This window comes from Ambystoma mexicanum, chromosome 11 (genome assembly GCF_040938575.1).
Source record: "Ambystoma mexicanum isolate Mex_15411 chromosome 11, UKY_AmexF1_1, whole genome shotgun sequence".
Taxonomy (NCBI): Eukaryota; Metazoa; Chordata; class Amphibia; order Caudata; family Ambystomatidae; genus Ambystoma; species Ambystoma mexicanum.
This window is the reverse complement of record NC_090934.1, coordinates 1377836402-1377852469: the sequence shown is the minus strand read 5'-3', so window position 1 is coordinate 1377852469 and position 16068 is coordinate 1377836402. Positions and strand designations below refer to the sequence as shown.

Here is a 16068-nt window from a genome sequence, read left to right as displayed (position 1 = left end):
TCACTACTGTTATCTCCAGCCATGGTTGCCAAAAAGGGTCCCCCTTGAGGATATTCTCCTTGCAAGCCCACCATAGGAGATCTTGAGTCACTTTGGTTGAGACTTGCAGAAGATCTGACATCTCCCCCGAAAACTGGGACCATTGGGTCCTGAGGGCCCATTGAAGGGATCTCATCCTCAATCTGGCCTCTGGCACCAGAAAAATGCAAGATGCCATGAGGCCTAGCAAACTTAGAAAGTCGAATGCCGGTAGATGTTGGGCATTTTGAAACTTCATTACCAACTGCAGAATATGGTGTGCTCTCTCCTCGGGAGGCAAGGCTTTCCCTGAGGAAGTGTCCAGGATTGCTCCGATGAATTGGAGTTTTTGGCTTGGAATCATTTGTGACTTCTTGTAATTGATGGAGAAGCCCAGACTGTGTAAGAAGTGGCAGGTCAAGGCCAGATGTTCCTGGCTCGTTCAGGTGAACTTGCCCTGATTAGCTAATCATCCAGATAAGGGTAGACGTGAATCCTCCTTCTGATACTCGCTGCCACCACCACCATCAGTTTGGTGAAAACCCACAGAGCGAAGGTCAGCCCAAATGGTAGAACTCGAAACTGATAATGAGAACCACCAATTGCGAACCTCAGGTACTTTCTGTGCTTGAGATGGATTGGCAAATCACAGTAAGCATCCTGAAGGTCCAATGAAACCAGCCAGTCCTGAAGCTGAAGAGCCTGAAGGATCTGAGAAAGGGTCACCATCTTGAACTTGTCCTTCCTGGGGAACTTGTTCAAGCTTCTCAAGTCCAAGATGGGTCGCAATCCTTCGTCCTTCTTGGGGATGAGAAAATAGGGGGCGTACCAACCCTTGCTCCTCTCCGCTATAGGTACATGTTCTATTGCACCTTTCTCTAGCAGGGTTAAGATCTCCTGCACAAGGAGCGGGTCTGGAATTTTTACAGAGTTGGCTCCCGGTGGATGATCTTGAGGTCTTTGATGAAAAGGAAGACAGTAACCATGGGTCACTATCTCTAGTGCCCAGGCATCTGACATAATGCCCCGACATTCGTCCAGATACCGAGTGATTCTGCCTCCCACAGTGTTTTGTGGGTGAAGAACTCAAAGGGGCTTTGCAGCGGCTGCAGCAGTGGCTGCGGAGGTATTAGCCGCTGCTGTGGCTGATCTAGCCCCTCTTCCTTTTCCACCACGAAAGGGTTTTTTCTTTTGGCCTCCGACTGGCCTGCCCCCTTCCTTTTCCAAAAGAGGAATAGAAGCAAAAAGGGCGATATTCCAGGAAGATGAGCCTGCGTAAGAGTGTTGTTGAGGTTGCCTTATAGCAGCACTAAGTGATTTTGCTGCCTCTTTTGATGTCTGCAGCTTCTCCAAGCTTTCGTCCGCCTTGCTGCCAAAAAACCTCAAGCCATCAAAGGGCATATTAAGTAATCTAGATTGCACATTAGGTGCACAGCCAGATTTCCTTAGCCATGCAAATCTGTACAGGACCGTGCTAGATGCCATGGACCTGCTTACACTATCCGCAGTGTCCAGTCCTGACTGAAGGCATTCCTCCATAGCCTCTTTCCCATCTTTTACTATAGCCAGGAAACCATCCCGTTCCTCACCTTCCGGGATGCGTTCAGCCACTGTTGACATGCAATCCCACAGGGTATATGCAAATCTTGCTAATGTGCAAGTGACATTAGTCGATTTAAGGGCCATGCTGCCGGAAGAAAAAAACTTTCCGGGCCCAAGCATCAACTTTTTTATCATCCCTGTCTGGTGGTATTGATGCGTAAGCTGATTGCCTAGTGGAGGTTGCGGCTTGAACCACTAGACTTTCAGGGGAGGGATGTTTAGATAAATACTCTGGATCTGATAAAGATGGCCTATATTTTGGTACAAGTTTCTTATTCACTGCTGAAATTGAATCAGGACTATTCCAATTTACCATCACCCTTTTTGCAGCGCTTTATGGAATGGCAGAAAAGGATCTTTTAAAGAACCTTCACTCAGGATGTCAGTCATGTCATCCTGGTCCAAATCTGGGGAAGCTGCCTTCCAACCCATAAAATCAATGACCCTTCCCATAAGGTTCCTATTACTAGGATCAGCATGATCTGTACGGTCTGGTCTTTCAAAATTCACTTCAGGTGAAGTGTCTAAGCCACTGGCATTTTGGAGGCAGTCAAAGATCTGTTAATTTAGAATTTTGGTCCACTAGTTCTTCAGGGACCTCTCTGGTTCCAAACCTAACTCCAGCTGAAGTGACATCCTCTTCAGAGGAGTGTTCTTCATATTAGGATGACATGGACCTGAAGAATTCCTTTCTAGGTTGAGGGTGGAATGTCTTTTCAGGTAAAGGTGGAATTGACCTAGGTATAGACAATGGCGTCGACTTGGGTCTTGGAATCAAAGGCGGCCTCGATAAAGGCGTTGAAGGCGTCGATAGAGAAGACGCTGGCTTCGACGAAGTCAAAGGAGGCTTCGATGCTGTCAAAGAAGGCTTCGATACAGCCAAAGGTGTTGACGTAATTTTCGCCAGCCGTTTCAACGCTATGGTCATCGACTGTGTCGAGTCGAGTTTAGGCTTCGACATCGATTCCGCTAATCCCGATTCATGCACCAGAGGCTTTGACGAAGTACGAGGCGTCGGGGAACTTTCCCTTGAAGACACTCTCGGCTCCTTTTCAACTCTCTCGTGTTTAGATCTTGATTTTCCTCTGTCACTTTTAGAGTGGGTAGCAGCATGATCACCACGTGGCAACTTCGAGGGGGTCTGGGCCGCTTTCTTGAATATTTTAAGCATTTAAGCTCTGAAGGCCTCCCATTTTTCTGGGGAATTGTGCTTTGATGGATGAGTTACTCTCCTCTCAGAGGAGGACAAGGAGGAAGACCTGTGAGGTCGCTTTTTTGACTTTTTTCTCGAAGACGAGGAAGATTTCCCCGAGCGACTCTTCAATCTCGACCTCCTCGACTCATGACAAGATTTTTGACTGGATTCATCCGAATCCTTTTGTCTTTTTGAAGACTTATACATTTCCTCCCACACCGCCAGTTTACCTCTACGTTCCCTAAGAGCCTTATTGGACATGGCCTGACGGGAACCGCACTCGTAAACCCGATGGTCTGGCTGAGGCACCAGTCTAGTACTGGTGAGAAGTCTAGTACTGAATTTATTTATAAGTCTTACATCAGCTATTATTCCATTCAATTTCGATGTGGATCGGTTATTAACATTTTCCTACCACACTTCTGACATTTTTTTAACCCTGTCTTGGGTGTGGTGGGAGTAGATGATGAGGACATCGTCGAGGAAAAATCTGATGCGCTGTTCGTAACACGAAGCAGTTGTGTCCGAAAAACAGAACTGAGGTAACGGGCGCTGCTTCAAGCCCTTTATACAGCGGATGAAGTCGACGCTAGACGGCGGCTTTCGAGGGACTTCAACTCCGCGGCCTCGAACACAGCACCCTCTGGTGAAAAAATGTTCTGAAGCAGCAGAGCTGGGATTCAAATATCATAAGATGAGGAATATGTGGGAGGACACAATCCATTATACGTGCTTATAGACAAGGCAAGAGACATGGTCCTATACAAATAAAAATTGGCACAAAAAAGGGGGAGCAGGAATTGGGACTCACTCTGCTGCCTCTATCCGACTCAGGAGTAGAACTTGGCTCTGGTAGGCCTGTCAATCCAGTCCTCCTTTATTGGCCTTGCCACATAAATAGTGAGCTATAGCACCAAGATTGGCAATCCTTTATGAAACGTTTCCACATTATTTGCCTTCAGGAAACATGGTTAATTGGCCATTCCATTAAACCTGGTTATATTGGTGGTGAATCCCGGAAGTGCAGCATTACAAAGGATGGCCAAGTGGAGGGCTGTTGGTATAGGTTGATCGAAGCATAAATGCTTAAGTGAGAAAGATGGAGACCATCCATAGGCTATAATGGGGCTCATGAGTACGACTGTAAAATGGTGTCCGTCAAATGTTCGAATCAAAAGGATCAAATGACCTTTTGATCGAAAACAAAAAGGACCGAAAAAAAGGATCGAATTATTTATTTATTCATTTATATATGTTTTTAGTTTAGCATGTATAAAAAACTTTTTATAAAAAGGAAACAGTGGGTTGAGTGGGGGAACCCCCCATATAAAAAAATTTAAAAAAACATTTGATCCTTTTTTCCGATCCTTTTACTGTCGAGAAAAAGGCATTCAAGCCTTTTGTTTTCGAACCTTTAACCTAGAGCCCTGTAAAACAACGGTAATAGAGTGGTCACTCCATTACTGCTGCATTGCTGCACAGCTGTAGGCATTCAAGTGGAGGTAATTCCACCAAAATCCACATGGAGTCCTATGGACTAAAATAAATGGGGATGAACACCACCTACCACCACTTGTAATCCGGCAATAAATCCGTTAGACCAAGTGGCAGCAAACATAATTCCGTTTGGCGTTCTTCCAGTGGATTTACCGCCAAACTTTTAATGAGGCCCAATGTGCTTCAAAATAAAACTTCCTAATGAGACAAATTTGCTATTCTATCTTTATTTGAGGCTAAGCCTGACTAACTGTTTATTTCCCACATTAGTAAGGACCAATCAGGGAGTAAAACATTGAAAATCATGGTCAGCGACAACATGCTATTTGAAGCCCTTGCATCCCATCAGTGATAGGATTTCTGAAGATGAATATTGGGGCATTGCAGATTTGTTTTACCACACACTCAAAAGTGGTTATAGAAATGGCCATAATTTAGCATCCAGACAGTTTTATACATTCGGAATGAGAAGCAGTAATGGTCACCTACCAGATGATCAACCAGTGTCTTCAATCTCCAGAAGGGCTCTCTAAACTAGTCATATAGACTATATGCTTATTTAAGTAGCTAGCTGGCATTGCACAGACTCCCGAAGGAGTAAAGAGTGATCACGATTCAGGTAATTTATCCATAGTTCGATGGGCTGCTCATAACATAATCATTACATGATATGCCATTTTAAGAAAATATGGTTATCCAACAGCAGCAGATGCATTATATGGGCAGACTGATTATTCCATCAATGCTCTCCATCAATGCTCTATGACCAATTAATGTTTTCGGCTGCATGCGCTCCCCCCCCCACCACTTCTGACCCCACATTCTGTAGATGTATTCCCCAGGGAGGGCAAGTGAGAAGTCTAGTACTGAATTTATTTATAAGTCTTACATCAGCTATTATTCCATTCATAACTCAACTAGTAAAGAAAGGTCTGCATGTGCAGTTCATGAAGTTCATGATATGAAAAGGAATGCCATGTAGGTAAAGCAGAGCTATTAAACTCAGGTGCTGACTGCTCTTATACAAAAAGGATATCCTTGTTAGGGAGAATTCTCTGTAAAGCTAATTTCCCAAAGCTAGTGAGTCCCCCAGCAGCTTTGCTGGATTGTTGGGGTTTATTTTTTTCTCTCCTGCTAAGAGTGAGATTCTTTTGCTCCCACTCTTAGACATGATTTGAGGTGTTCCTTTAACTTTCCATGTGTTTTATGGGCTAAGGGGTCTTTTACTCCATAGGATCTCATGTGTTTTTTTTATGTGGGTTACACAGCACCCTCCGTGCCGTAACCCAGGGGTGTCGTAGCAACCCCCCCAACATAGACTCCATAACCTGGGACTGACTACTGTCTCCCAGGGCATGTAAAGTCACCATTGGCTTTGCTAGTCCCAAATTATGAACAGAAACCAGTACAATCCATCATATTGTGGACGTACTGGTCGGGGCAATTTGATTGCCCTGGGGTCTGTTGTTCGAGGGGGCACGTCTCCGTCTCCCCTGATCGGGTTTCGGCTGGTGGCAGTGGATACTACTTTTTATATTCGACCGCGAATATATCTATATGGGATTTTCCCATTGTTAGAGGCTACCAACTTTAATTATTTAATTCTTATAGCCTCGAACATACCGCCGGTTTATTTATTTAATATTAATTCACCGGTTGGTATTTTTTGCCAGAACTCGATTCTAAAATGGCGTTTGTGTTCTCTTCTGTGACTCCAACCCAAGTCGAGCCCTTTGTTCCACTTTTTGGCGGGCTTCTCCACAGAAGCCTCCGAAAGTGGTGCCACTCTGTCTGGGTACCACAGGGGGTGTGGGAGGGGGTTTGGGCACCCTGGACTGAGTTACCTTGGTAACTCAAGTCACACTCTTGTGTGATTGGCCCAAGTGGTGAGCCGGCCGGCTCACCACTTAGCATGTTTGATTGACAGCTAGGCTGAGTGAATTGGGGTTTGCTGCATAAAAGCAGGGCTTTGGGGACTGGAACTTCAGAAGTCGCCACAGGACCTAAGAATCTGAGGAGGGAGAACCTGAGCCGACCTGCAACGACGACACCACTGGTGGAGCCCTGCTGAACCGTCTCACCACTTTTCCCGACGACAGAGGAGATCTCCAGTCCGGAGAGTCTTCTTCCTTTGACTGGTGGGGATAACCAGTTTTGCCTTCTTTTCACCTTCCTGGAGCATCTTGTGGCCGCCTTGCCCGTGCCAAGCACCCCGGCAACTGGAATACCACGGTTTACCACTACCGCGAAGAGAAGGGTAGTACCTTTTAACCGGAGGACTCAGCGGCTGGTTTCTTCCCTGGCAGTGCAACGACCTTCATCTTTCCTCCACGGCGAGACCTCTTCTTCCTCTGGACGAAACACCGACTTGCACCTGCTGCCATGAACAACTGCCCCCGCTGGAGCTTCCTTCACACTTAAGGTACTGTGTCCCGCCTGGCTTCCCTTGCAACAGATCGTTCGGGGTGACAGTAAAGCCTCGACTTTCTAACCTGGGCTAGCCTGGGACAACCTAGCTAACTTTTCCTGACTTGAATTTCATCCTTTTTGTGCGAACTATCTTCAAGACTCTTTGGGCATAACCCCACTGTGTGAACCTGGACCCCTTCTGCTTGCTCTCTCCAAGAGTGGGCCTTGCAATTGACTTCCTTGCTCTCCAGTAGAACTCTGCCTATTCTACCTTACTGTGGTTCTTTGTAAAAGTATTGAAACTTGTGTGCTTCTTTAACTCTGCCTTTTTCCCTCCCTTTCTTTACAACTTATTAGAGTGTCATCTTATGTTAAGCGCTCACCTCTGTCTGAAAATAAGTGGTGTTTCTCACTAAGACTTGTCTAATAAGTGAATAGGGTTGTATATATATGACAGTGACTGTGTGCTGAATTTACTCAACTCGTTTTTGCTAGTGTAAATTACAAGTGTGTTTTTAAATAAATAATTATATACTTTTACACCAAAGCTCTGGTCAGTGTTTGTTTGTACTACTGTGTCCCTGTACCTATTGTGTATACTCTGCATACTGCCTAACTCTTCTTGAGGGAAGTCGGACTGCTCAGCCACAGCTACCAAGTGAATCTGTGTGGTACAGACTGCTACCAAGTGGGTTTACTGCCAAACACCTGCAGTCTTAAATCTTTTGCAGTGGTCCCCAAGGGAACTGTACAGGTTTCTGCCTAACACTGGTAGCAGTGGTGGGATTTGTATTGAGTATACATGTTAGTGTGCTTAAAGATACCTTAGTGTAACTAACCACAAAGCTTAGCACTAAAAGAAGTATTTTCTAAAACCTATCAACTATGAAAAGTTATAGCCAAGAGTCCCTTGTTACAAAAACTGCTGATTGTTTAAGAGTTCTCTGTAAGCATAAGAATCTCCTGACTAAAGGCAAGAAAATGGAGCTAATAGAAAGGTTGTTAGCAAACCAAAGTCTGGATGGTGGTTCAGAGGAACCTACCACTCCAGCAACTGTAGATAACAGCAATGATATTGATATGAATGTTAGTATTGATAACTTTGAGTCAGAAGCAGAAGAGGAAGTGGAAGATGTTAAAGTTGTCTCCCCTGGGCCTCTACCTGCCCTGCCAGCTGTACCTACTGGACCCTTAACAGGTCCCACACTTAATCCTCAATATATGGAACTAGAAAAAATGAAGCTTGAATTAGAATTCAAAAGAATTAATGCTCAAACAGAACAACGGCACCAAGAGCTAAGGCTCAGAGAAATGGAGCTCAACCATGAGCTAGAAATGAAAAAATTGTCTGTGGAAAGTGCTTCTCTCTCCGAATCCTCTAGGCGTTCCAGTCCCAAAAGACCCCGGATGCCTAAGGAGTTGGTGGGTATGTATGAACCTAAGTTGGATGTGTTGGACTGGTTGAGTTTGTTTGAATATAATCATGGGCTCCAGAACATTACAGGAAATGAGTTACTTTCCTGGTTGTTCTCTAGGCTCCCCCCTGTTGCAACTGATGTGGTAATGGAGTTGGGGGAGGAGGATAAGAAGGATTATGAATGTGTGAAACTAGCTTTGATAGCTAGATTTGGGAAGACCATTTCCCTGTACCTTAAGAGGTTTAGAACCCTCAAAAAGCATGATGGTACCCCTTGGGCTACCTGGGTGAGTGTAAGTTTGAAGAACTTAGAGGGATGGATTAAGGGTTACAAGGTGAACACTTATGAGGGAATGAAGAATCTTGTAATGTTGGAGTCAATTTATGATGCCTGCTCTCCTGAGCTCAGACAGCACTTGGCTGATTCAAAGGAATTCGATTCCAGGAAACTAGCTAAGGCTGCTGACTGGTGGGTTGCCAACAGGGCTACTCACAAGGACTCTGGGGTAACTCAGAAAAAGGGTGAGGGAAAGCAGCCAAAAAAGGACTCCAAAGAATTCTAATAATTCCAATCCCAAAGAGGGCCCCAAACAGAACAATAAGGGTAAACCACAAGGGAAAACAAATCAGAGTAGTGTACCCTCTGGTGGTAAACCAGAAGGAAGTCAGAGCAAGCCACCATTCCAGAAAGCATTTGGTAAATGTTTTGTTTGTGGCTCGCCTGACCATGTGTAAGGAGATCCCAGATGTAAGGGTAAACCTTCAGGGGTCCAGCTTGTCTCCTTCGCCTTCACTCCAGAGGAGGAAGTACAAATGGCAAGTGGAAACTTTCTACTGCTGGCTGATGAACCCATTGGAGTCTCAGCCAGTGTTTCTTTAGTGTCTCTGGGTCTGTGGGAACAACAGAATTTAGATGTCTATAACTCTATCCCAGATAATACTAAAGAGTATTATAAGGACAGTGTCCAGGTGAATGGTTAGGAGACTCCTGCCATTAGGGACCCTGGGGCCAGCATAACTGTGGTGGATACATCTTTTTTTCAGGCTGAGGATGTTGCTAAGGCACCCAAACGCCTCACCAAGTTAGCTGGAGGGCCTGTACAGATGCTTCCCCAATTACCAGTTCTCATCCAGTGTAATGACATGACTGTGAAGATACCTGTCAGCATACAAAGTGAGGTGCCAGGAAGGGTTATGTTGGGTAATGACCTGAAAACTCTCGGAGTAGTGTCACATACCCCCAGACCTCCTAGTAAAAGGTTACAGGAGCTCACCAGACCTGCAAGGGAGAGAACCATGAGAGGTACTCCCAAGGAGATGATGAAGAAAGATATCACTCCTACTCCACTGGAGTTACAACTTGCTATCACTGAACAAAAAGAAGCCCAAGACTTCCAAGAAACTGCCAACAGCAAGCACTCCAGTGCTTCCAACAAGGACTTCCCTGAGGTTGTCCAAAGTTACACCTGTAACTCCACCTCCAGCTGAAGCTGAGAGGGAGGTACAACCCTGTATGGTGGAACTAGACTCTGAAGAAGAGCCAGTGGAAGGCCAGGAACTCATTGGAGATCTGGATCCTGTTGACCATCCTGAGCTGCAGTCTTTACTGGCAGAAGGTGGACCCAACAGGGCAGACTTCAGTAAGGGACAGAGAGAATGTCCAACTCTGGAAGGTCTTCGCCAACAGGCAGCTTCTCAGGCTGATGGGCAAGAGCCTGGGAAGTATAGGTTGCACTGGGAAGATGGCCTCTTCTACAGTGAACCAACTGAGTCTGCACCTGGAGACTACAAGCGGCTTGTAGTACCTCAAGAAAACAGACAACAGTTCTTGCAACTAGCCCACGAGATACCTTTGGCTGGTCACTTGAGTTTCAAGAAGACCAAGGAAAGGCTCTCACTCTACTTTTATTGGCCAAAAATGGGGGATGAGGTAGATAAGTTTTGCAAGAGCTGCCATACCTGCCAGACTTCTGGTAAGGTTGGGTCCAAGAATGTGGCACCTTTAGTGCCCCTCCCAGTAGTGGGAGTCCCATTTGAGAGGGTAGGGATTGACATTGTTGGTCCCCTTGATCCCCCAACCTCCTCAGGCAACAGGGTTATCCTCGTAGTAGTAGACCATGCTACTAGGTACCCTGAGGCAATTCCTATGAGGACTGTTACAGCTCAGGCTGTGGCTAAGGCCCTCCTTGGTATTTTTACCAGGGTTGGGTTTCCTAAGGAAGTAATCTGTGACAGGGGGTCAAATTGTATGTCCCACTACATGAAAGCCATGTGGAAAACCTGTGGAGTTAATTACAAGTTCTCTACCGCCTACCACCCTCAGACAAATGGGTTGGTAGAAAGGTTCAACAGAACCATGAAGAGCATGATAGGTGCCTTAGAGGATCCCCTTAAAAGAAAGTGGGACCTTCTATTGCCATGTCTTCTCTTTGCTTATAGGGAAGTCCCTCAGGAGGGAGTCGGTTATTCTCCCTTTGAACTTCTCTATGGCCATCCAGTCCGAGGTCCATTGGCCCTGATCAAGGAGTGGTTGGAGAGTGCTCCTTCCCCCAAGCCAGTCAGAGTGACTATGTGATAGGTCTCCGCAGGAGAATGTCACAAATGATGGCAGAAGCTAGTGATAACCTGAAAGCTGGACAAGCCCTGGTCAAGCATTGGCATGGCCAGAAGGCTAACATGGTTGAGTTCACTCAAGACCAGCTAGTTCTAGTTATGATCCCCACAAGGAGGAGGCCCTGGCAAGATAAATGGATGGGACCCTTCAAGGTTGTGGGTAAACTTGGAGAGGTGAACTATCTGGTGGACTTGGGCAATCCCAAGGAGGCTCCCAGAGTCTTCCACACCAACTGACTAAAGGCGTATGTCTCCAGACCTAAAGTAGGAGCCTTGCTTCTGGCTTCAACGGAAGAGGAAGAAGAGAGCTAAGCTCTACCTGATCTCCTCAGAGGCTTACCCTTGGACGAAAAGATTGAAGGAGTAAATCTCTCTTCAAATCTGACACCTGAGCAACAAGAAGAGTGCAAAGCCATGTTGAATCAGTTTGCCTCTCTGTTCTCACTTTCACCAGGCTTGACCCGTTGGGGACAGCATGACATACTCACTGGTGACTGTCTGCCAGTCAAAAGCAGAGGACATAGGATGTCAGAAAATGTAAGGACCCACATCAAAGGGGAGGTCAAGAAGATGCTTGATCTCGGGGTAATAGAGCCCTCTACTAGCCCATGGTCTAGCCCAGTTGCGTTAGTACCAAAGGCAGGAACCAAAGAATTGAGATTATGTGTGGATTATAGAGCTCTTAATGCAGTCACCAAGACTGATGCCCACCCTTTGCCAAGGACAGATGAGTTGGTGGATAGACTTGGTTCAGCCAAGTTCCTCAGCACATTTGACCTTACGTCAGGCTATTGGCAAATAGCCCTGACAGACCATGCCAAGGAAAAGACTGCATTTTCTACCCCACTTGGCTTATACCAATTTAAGGTGATTCCTTTTGGATTGAAGAATGCACCTGCTACATTCCAAAGAATGGTGAATCAGGTTCTGAATGGGATGGAAGGCTTCTGCATGGCATACTTGGATGACATTGCAGTGTTCAGCCAATCCTGGGAAGAACATGTGAACCACTTAGGGTATGTTTTGCAGGCTCTTGGACAGGCCAATCTGACCATAAAGGCAAGTAAATGCCAAATTGGTCAGAGTAAGGTGGTCTACCTTGGGCATGAGGTAGGAGGTGGAGAAATAAGGCCTTTGCTCAGTAAGATTGAAGCTGTGCAAAATTGGACAACACCTACTATTCAAACCCAGGTGAGAGCCTTCCTAGGCCTCACTGGGTATTACAGGAATTTTATTGAGAACTATGGGACCATAGCTTCTCCATTGAATGTGATCTCCTCTCCAAAATTCCCTAAGAAGGTCAAATGGAATGAGGAATGCAATCAGGCCTTTGAAAACCTGAACAATGCTCTTTGCCAAGCACCAGTACTGAGAGCTCCTGACTATCACCAAACTTTCATTGTGCAGACAGATGCTTCTAAATGTAGGTATAGGTGCAGTCCTTAGCCAACTGGATGAGAAGGGTAGGGAGCACCCCATTTGTTTCATCAGTAGAAAACTGAAGGATCCTGAGACAAGGTGGGCAACAATCGAAAGAGAATGCTCTGCTATTGTGTGGGCACTGAAGAAGTTTAGGCCATACTTGTATGGTTCTACTTTTGTCATTCAGACTGACCACCAACCCTTGAGATGGTTAATGCAAATGAAGGGAGAAAATCCAAAACTATTGAGATGGTCTATCTGCCTGCAAGGGTTTGATTTCACCATTGAGCACAGGTCAGGTTGTCACCATCAAAATGCTGATGGACTCTCTAGGATGTATGTCATATATCACTCTCCAAGAGTGGCCCTTGCAATTGACTTCCTTGCTCTCCAGTAGAACTCTGCCTATCCTGCCTTACTGTGGTTCTTTGTAAAAGTATTGAAACTTGTGTGCTTCCTTAACCCTGCCTTTTTCCTCCCTTTCTTTACAACTTTCTCACTAAGACTTAAGTGAATAGGGTTGTATATATATGATAGTGACTGTGTGCTGAATTTACTCACCTCGTTTTTGCTAGTGTAAATTACAAGTGTGTTTTTAAATAAATAATTATATACTTTTACACCAAAGCTCTGGTCAGTGTTTGTTTGTACTTCTGTGTCCCTGTACCTATTGTGTATACTCTGCATAGTGCCTAACTCTTCTTGAGGGAAGTCTGACTGCTCTGCCACAGCTACCAAGTGAATCTGTGTGGTACAGACTGCTACCAAGTGGGTTTACTGCCAAACACCTTTAGTCTTAAATCTTTTGCAGTGGTCCCTAAGGGAACTGCACAGGTTTCTGCCTGACAGTCCTACAAAGATAATTTCTTTTAAAAGAAGGCAGCCGAATTAGAAAAATTTAAAATTCTTACAAATGCAACGGTGTATAAAGATCAATGTACCTTTTGGAAACGTCTTTAAAAATGTATCTGAAAATCAGCCAGCAATCCATGAACTTGAAACGACCATTACAAAGGATGTTTGGTTTAAGCACTTTAGTAAATTATGTAAATCAGTAGATCAAGGTGCATTGCCAACTCTGGATGGACTGCGCTTCTGCCCAGATTTGTCCATCATGACTGAAGTTGAAATCGGTACAGCAGTGAATTCCCCAAAACGTGGTAAAGCTCCTTGGAAGGACAAATAAAAAATTGATCTTTTTAAAGAACCTCCTGTTTGGGTGCCTTTTTTAACAAGGTTTTTGAATATGTTGAATAATGCAGGTTACAAGTCTCTACGATGGAAGCAGGCAGAAAATGTGCTCACCTTAAGAAAGGGGGTGTGCAATCACCTAGGAATCACAGTACGATTTCTCTTCATATTTTCTCCAAGGTATATGGGTAGATTTTATTAGAATGCTTAGAAATGTGAAGGATGGTGAGAAAGATATCTCAGATCGGCAAGCAGGTTTTAAAGTGGTCTAGAAACAATTGATCAAGCATTTTGCCTCTTCTCGCTCCTAAGCAACTTTGTAACCTCGAGGAAAGAAATGCTATTTATCACCTTTGTAGATTTTAAGACAGCTTTTGATAGAGTAGATGGGGCCATTTTAAGCAGAATTGTTATTAATTTAATAATCTCATTAGATTTCCTCGTACCCATACAAAGAATATATGAGAATAATTCAGCAATAATGAGGTATGAAGAAGGCAGTGAGCGACTGTGGTGGCGTGACCTTAGGAAGGTGGACTGTGTGCTCCTGTAACTGCGCCAGAGATGTGTGGCCCAAGGCTCCTCGGATCCGCAAAGAACGAAGTGGGGAGCGGAGTGAAGAAAGTAGGAAGCACTCAAGCATCTCAAGTCAGCCTATCGCCCCAGGATAAACCGGCAACGCAGTCCCAACACGCTACAGGCAAAGGGAACAGCGGTAGACCCGGTACAGGTTTGGGGCAGCTCAGTAGTCAAGAAAGCCTTGGGAGTAATCTTCCTCGTCACCATAGTGATACCCAGAGAATTTGGAGTCAAGAAAGTCTTGGGAGTAATCTCCCCCGTCACAGTAATGATACCCAGAGAAACAAGAGTCAAGATGCAATCGGGAGAAATCCCACTCATATCAGTTATAATCCAAGTGAGATTAAAGCGGAGACTAGACAACAAGAGCTCTCTGGAAGTAATCTTCACAGTGTCATAAAACAGGCAAGAATTGCTAGAACTGTAAAGCAAGGTTTCAGGAGCCCTTGGGAAGAAGTGAAGACACTTGAGAACTACTGCCAAAGACAGCTCTCAAGGCTGTGCAAGGTAGGTCAGGAGAAGGGAGTCATTCTCCTGACCATAATCTCTTGGTTGAATCAGAAGTTAGAGCAAAGGATTGTTGGATTTTCATTTGGGTTCTGAACCCTTTTGTAGATTAGTGGTAGGTTTACAGTAGGTTTTTGGACAGAGAACAAAGGCTTTTTTTCACAAACATCCTGATGACGAGCACCTGAGTTGATATTTGTTTAGATAGGGATAACACTTTAAGGGAGAAGCAGGTTATTTTATTACTTAAATAAAAATGTTGTTGAAACATGCCACCCCTTTGTCCAACTCCTTACTCCACCACGCCACAGCACTTTCTGTTCTCTACAAACTGATTCATGATCAAGCCCACCATCTACAAACAACTGTGGCACGAGATTCTCTTGCTCCATGAACAGGTTCACGGTTTCAGCTCGCACCAAGCAGAGACTCTTCTGGGAGGGTGCGGGGGGGGGGGGTACTGCTCTCTACTGGCAATGTAATGTGTGGAATTGTGGGTTATGGAGGGAGGGTTGTCCTGGGTAGACGATTGTGGGACTGCTTGTGGGACAGATGCGGGACACATGGGTAACTTCTGGTGATCCCCAGGGGTTGCTTACAGAGTGTGTGGCTTCCCCTGCCCCAATAATAATTCCTAAGACGCTCTTCCAACCAACTTAGAAGTGCTGGCACAGGACCACTACTTTTTATGTGTTTATCAAAAGTGTTCACTGTGCTTATAAACAACCCTTCTCCATCTGAAAGGTTGCCTTGACTGCTCAACCATACTACTTCTTGGAAAGCCTGGATACGGTAGTGGAAACACCCTGTAAATAAGATAGGCATTATTTGCAGAGCCCATATACATCAGCCTATGATAAATCTCCCTTACAGGTACATCTTGTGATCCAGGGTTGAATGCTAATCAGATACATATGATAGCAAAGGTGGCCAGGCATTGCGACATTGCCTTTATACAGGCAAGTGGCAAAAATTTTAAATAATTCTGGCTGTGTAGCCATTGCTCTCTTCAACAGCCTGCATATATATAAAACGTGAAAACATGAAAAATCTGCATGAAGGGAAAAACGCTATTTTGGAAAGAAACATTACCAATAGGAGTACATTCAGAGTTGCTACACACCAACAGACCATGTCCTCACAATGATTAAGTGGCATGACAACATGATTATATATGATATGGCATTTATAACGTGCCTGTACACAAGTGTTTCTAGTTCCCTGTAGTCAATATTTATTTCTTACAATACATCGAAAAACAAAAAGGTAACTCCGTCCCTTGCATTAATGAAGTGCAACCAAGTAGCAACCAAGAGCAAAAATGTTAAATAGGTTCACATTTCTGCATTCCAAATTAAATATTTGTTAAACAGGAGGAAATTGAGATATAGCACACCTGTTAAATTAACTACCCCTCCAGGGCCAATGATAAACTGTGGGGTTGCAGACTGTATCGTCATTATGTCTGGACTTTCTGGGTTTGTATTGATTTGGTCGTGCATTGCAATCTAAAGAAAAAGAAAAAGAGAATAGAATGTGTTGCTAGAAACTAGAGGTTAACCACTATGATAACATTTTTGTTTTTTACTTGATGTTTAATTGCTACAGGTACAAAATT

The 16068-nt window shown here is 44.8% G+C and overlaps 1 protein-coding gene across 6 annotated transcripts in view; it reads right to left on the bottom strand.

Moving 5' to 3' along the window:
• Nucleotides 1–16068, bottom strand: part of GABPB1 (GA binding protein transcription factor subunit beta 1) — an 841719-nt gene that overhangs the window by 309240 nt on the left and 516411 nt on the right. For all 6 annotated transcript variants that reach the window (XM_069624968.1, XM_069624969.1, XM_069624970.1 and 3 more), the window contains one exon: nucleotides 15847–15958. In XM_069624968.1, the coding sequence (XP_069481069.1) occupies nucleotides 15847–15958 (112 nt within the window). The remainder of the gene's footprint in view (nucleotides 1–15846; nucleotides 15959–16068) is intronic.